General features: G+C 44.2%; 1 protein-coding gene across 1 annotated transcript; it reads left to right on the plus strand.

The window, feature by feature from the left end:
- Positions 1-2,943: 2,943 nt before the first annotated feature.
- On the plus strand, positions 2,944-3,930 carry LOC149845030 (UPF0496 protein 4-like). The gene has a single exon (XM_089986889.1). It carries the CDS (start codon positions 2,944-2,946, stop codon positions 3,928-3,930), a length of 987 nt encoding a protein of 328 aa, XP_089843015.1.
- Positions 3,931-5,002: the final 1,072 nt, after the last annotated feature.

Below are 5,002 nucleotides of genomic sequence, written 5' to 3' on the forward strand. Positions count from 1 at the left end.
GCCATAAAATGACTAGGATTATTACTAAATTAATTTAGTCTACTGAAAGGCTACTTCTAAACCAACTTTAATTGAAAATTCAAATTCACTTTAACTTTCAATTCTTTTGAAATTTATGTCTAACTAATTTCAATTTAAACCTTAAATTAATTATAATTCTAAAATTCAGGTTAAATTCATACTGAATGTTTACTTTTAATATGGATTGAATCACTTTGGTTTTCAGCTAGGGTTTTGGGTTATGAATCAAAATCCAATCTAGTTTGGATCTTGGATAGAGATCCAGATTAAACACTCAGGAATAATAATCCAACTGGGCAATCAAATGAAAAATCATATTAAATCAGTAGAAAAATCCTCGAAAATTCTCAAATGTTACAGTTTTTGAGGTTATTTTGATCATTTCTCTCTAAAAACTAACGTCCACAAACCCAGTCTCGAGAGGCCCCGATTTGGGTCGTTGCGTGGCCCCCATTCAATCAGGATCACACCATGATCTGATAGAATACACAAAGGTTTAATTGTTCCATCTTGTTAAGTCGTTGCAACCATGGGCCATTGAAGTGGAGAGGTCGAATATAACTAATTTGTGGAAAGTAGAAGTGTTTTGATTATTAAACCAAGAGTAAAAAACACTCTCCCCATCTCAGGCGCCACCATGCCCCTTGATTACAGAAAATTATTAAATAGACGCATACTGCAGCTCCTCCTCCTAACAGGAGGATTGCTATCATCAAAATGAAGCAATGTGCATTGAAGTCCCCTTCTACAACCCAATAAAATTAGAATACTGCAAGTTGGCGCCGCATTGGGACGACTCCTTTTTCTTTTCCATATTCTCTTAAAACTTGAATGATTAGAAGAATCAATATGCGTTCCCAAACAAGAAAAGAATCCCAATTCGCCCCACACCATTTTGTATATATTTCCTTCCAAATCATTTCCACCAAATCTATCCAAGTACCGCTTGTCAAACATAGCTTTTAGGTAAATGGAGAAGAATTCGTTTGAACCCCTTTGTGTCCCGTCAGGTAATAACTTGAATGGTTCGTTTGTTTCCGTCCCTCCCACAGAAGGGAACTAACATTTCCTTTCCTATGAAATATCATTCCCATGGGAGGAGGTATGAACGCGTTTACACTTGAAAATAAGTAGGTAGGTGAGAAATTTTGAGCGCCACTTGGCCCAGCGTGGACTTCTTCTACTTACTTTCTTGTGTGTGTGTTGTTTTACCTATGATGGGAAGGTAGTGCGAGTGTGTCCATTTTCCATGAAATTGGCTCGAAATAAAGAATGCGTATCAGGTCAGAGCGGCTTCACCTTGATGCCGTTCATCCATGTGAAACTATCCTCGCAGGTGGATACGGGTCACCGCTGACCAAACTAACCACAAGTAGGGCCCTGTGATTTTGGTCCATATATATCCTAATATGTATCTGGTTCAGATCCGATCCACTTATTATCCTCAAATTAGTAGGGACTGGGGAGCCGTGCTGGTTCAACCAACCTTCCATCTGGGAGATGTACGGCATCACCAAGTAAACCCAAGAGCCGATCAGTCAGGATCATTCTGATGGCGTGCATTCATGTGATGGACGGCACGCAACCGCCACAGTTTCTTCGGTTTTGTTCTCAACGGTTCGTTCGTTATGCTCTGAGCTCTGAAAATTTGTGGGTCCGGATACAGTCCGTGTGTTGCCAGATTTGAATTCACATTTAAACCATATACAAACAACGAATCCAAATTGACATGTAGACCATGATCCATTTGGTAATAGGTGACTCGGTAGAAAACGATTAAACACAAGGCTTCTTCTAGATGCAAAAAATGCAATCAAATGGAATTTTGATCTGAATTTCAATTAAATTTGACGTACAATACTGATCTGAATCCTGGAAGATCTTAATCCGACCAAAAATGTAGTCTATTTTAAAGATCTGAAACCAGAAATAGCGTGTTGAATCCAAATCACATATCTAACTATATACGATCCATTTGCACCCATAGATTGATTGGAGGGACCCCTGACAGTGGGGATGTAAACAGTTCAGATTTAGATCGGATGACTGAACCCGAATCCAAATCCATTTAGTTCAATATGGTAGCCGGGAGTTAGATGCAGACTGAATATCAAGATTTGCATCTGAATCCAAGTCCTAATCTGGTAAAGTCCGAATCTGAGTACATGTAAATCTTGGTTTTCAAGTTATTCGGATCCTAATCTGATTTCGGCTGATCCCATTCCGACTTTGAATCCGAATCTAGATCTAATTTTGCTAGTAATAATAATAAAAAAAAATGAACCGAGTGAGAAAGGGCCCCACCAACCACTGAGCAACTACCTTTGCGTGTGAGGGACGGGGCGCCCGCGCTTTCTCCGAACCCGCTTCCACACCGCATGACGTCCGTACCAGTGCTTATGGCGTGTTCTTTCGTTCCCCATTTCCTTCCGGATCACTCCGTAGCTTTAAATTACCGAAATGCCCTCCGTCAATTCAAGGCACACATTTTCTGGGGTCCAAATCTTTGAGTGCAGGAACCCTGGAAGATGGTAACATCCATGTCTTTGACCACAAAAGTGAAGTGCACTATTGTAATTTTCCAGAGGTATGAGTCCGCAAGTAGCGTAAACAGCAGGTGATAACAATTTAACTGAAAAAGGAAAAGGAAAAAGTGGTAACCGTATCGCTTTACGGCTCGTCCGAAACGACAGAGTGACATTCTTGTAATTATTAAAATAACCTCCGCGTAAATTGCAAAATCAGGGAGAAAAGTTTCTGACTTTTCTGACGGGGTTTCACACGCAAAGCGCCGGGTATCACCTATAAATATCTCCGAGCATCCGTCGTTCCCTCAAAAGACTGGACTGACTTCCGTTTTCTGCTCTCTACGAAAATCAGAGTTCCGGCAACCTCCGGCGAATATTCCCCCCTGAAGGCCAAATGATTCTCGCCGAGAAGCGACACCATCTGTCCTGCCGCCTCGCCGGGAAATTCCTCCCGAGGACCTCCCGTCTCCGTTTCCTCTCCTCGGCCTTCGACGACACCCTGACGCAGCGTCTCAAGGCCCTAATCTCTGCGAGGAACACCCCCGGCCTGACCCTAACGTGGCTCTCTCTCGCGGTCGAAACGCTCTCGTTGACGCACGCGGACGCGAGATCGATCGTCAACGATCTCAAGCTGTCGGATCTCGAGGCACTGCCGGATCTCTACCTCGACGGGAGCATCAAGATCCTGGATATCTGCAACTCGGCCGTGGCCGAGATCTCACGGCGTCAGCAACAACGCCTCCTCTTGAACTACGCACTGCATCTCCTCGACGGATTTTCCGGCGATGGATTGAAGCTTCAGAGGGCGGAAGATTCGCTCCGCGATTTGCAGGGGTCGACTAGGGACGAAAACCTAGCGGCGCAGACGGTCGCGATGCTCCGAGATTTGGCGGAAGGAACGAGAAAGGCGCCACGCGTCCGTTGGGACATAGGCCTGAAGATCGTCTTCCGGACGATCTACGCCGTGAATGCCGTGAGCGTCCTGGTCGCCGGAACCCTTACCGCGGCGCTATTCGAGTCTCCGGAGGGCGCCTTCGGCATCCGAGTCCCTGCTGAGTTCGCGTGGGCGGAGGCGTTCAACGAACTCCAGAAACAGATCGACGGGGTGATCCGGCGTAGACCCGGAACGGCGGTGGAGGAGTTCGAGAGGGTGGACGTCGGTATCCCGGGCCTCGCGGGGGTCTTGAGCGACATGGCGCGCATCGGAAGCGCCAAGGGAGGGGATCGACGGAGGGAGAGCTTGGAGGAGGCCGCAAAAGAAGTCGAGGAGGCGACAGAGAAGTTCTCCGTTGGTTTGGATCGGCTCTCAGGCGAGTTAAACGGGTTCTTTTGGGTGGTGCTGTCCACGAGAAACGCTCTTCTGGATCGGTTCAGGCACTAGCAGTATTATTCAGAATGTATTCTCGGTTTGGCTCAGTAATGAAGGGAAAAAAAGAATAAAACGAAAATTCATGTCCAGCTCAATATTATTTAACGAATAAGCCGAGCTTGAGTAAGGGCGTTCGGCTCGTCTAGGCTCAGGGAGTCTTGTATAGAGTTCGGAGTTCTTTTCTTCGCTTTATTTATTCTTTGAAAACAAATAAAAAGTATAAGTATCACACGTTAAAATTTTATGCTCGTCCCTCCTTAGATATTTTGTCACCACTTTTCAAAGAGAATTCTGCAGGAGATGGCATGTAGTTTTATGCCTTCGTAGAAAAAGGCCTCCTCTAAAACCTTTTAACAGACAAAAAAAACATGACATGTTTCTAAATGAAATGACACTTCAAATTTGGTTTTCTCCAGCTTTCACTAGAGGTTGGTGTATGTCCCCCCGATGATTCACTGAATCCGGGGAATGAGCCACGTATTTACGCACATGAGGCTCATATTCCCGTGTATGTTGACATAACTTTGCATTGGACTCTGGTGTTGTTGCAAAGACTTAATCACCCTTAGTTGCTTTTATTGCCCTGAAATGACGGTTTGAGGAAATGACAAAAATATCCTTCATTCAAAAGTTGGGAAACTACGGTTTGATAAAAGGACAAAAAAGTCCTCTATCCAGAAAGTTTGATGTTAACTATTTAAGGTGTAGACGTTCGCTATTCATTAAAATTAAACTCTTGCGCCATCTGCCGTAACAGTAGCTCCCATTGTCAACGCAAACTTTGCCTTCGTCTTCAATCGAGGTTTTCGCCTTGTTTTGTATCCTATTTTACAACACATTGTCGTCTTCTCGTACCTGTCTTGTGTTACAAAACATTCCCGTGTCTTCTCTTCATTTTCGTTGTCGTTAGGCATTATGGAAGAAATCAATGATGCACAAACATTCCAACCAGTGCCATTAAGGCGTCGTGAGTAGTTTTCCATCTTATCATGCTATCGATGAAGAACGCATGTCGTCTTGTGTGCCATTAAGGCATTGTTTTGTTACTGCATGTAGATTTTGTTCTTACGATGGTTGGAAACTT

The sequence above is a fragment of the Nuphar pumila genome, chromosome 2, assembly GCF_984573655.1.
Source record: "Nuphar pumila chromosome 2, dmNupPumi1.hap1.1, whole genome shotgun sequence".
In the NCBI taxonomy this organism is placed as follows: domain Eukaryota; kingdom Viridiplantae; phylum Streptophyta; class Magnoliopsida; order Nymphaeales; family Nymphaeaceae; genus Nuphar; species Nuphar pumila.

Bases quoted from the DNA above. Each gene is read 5' to 3' on its own strand.
- LOC149845030 (XM_089986889.1), top strand. From the start codon at position 2,944: ATGATTCTCGCCGAGAAGCGACACCATCTGTCCTGCCGCCTCGCCGGG.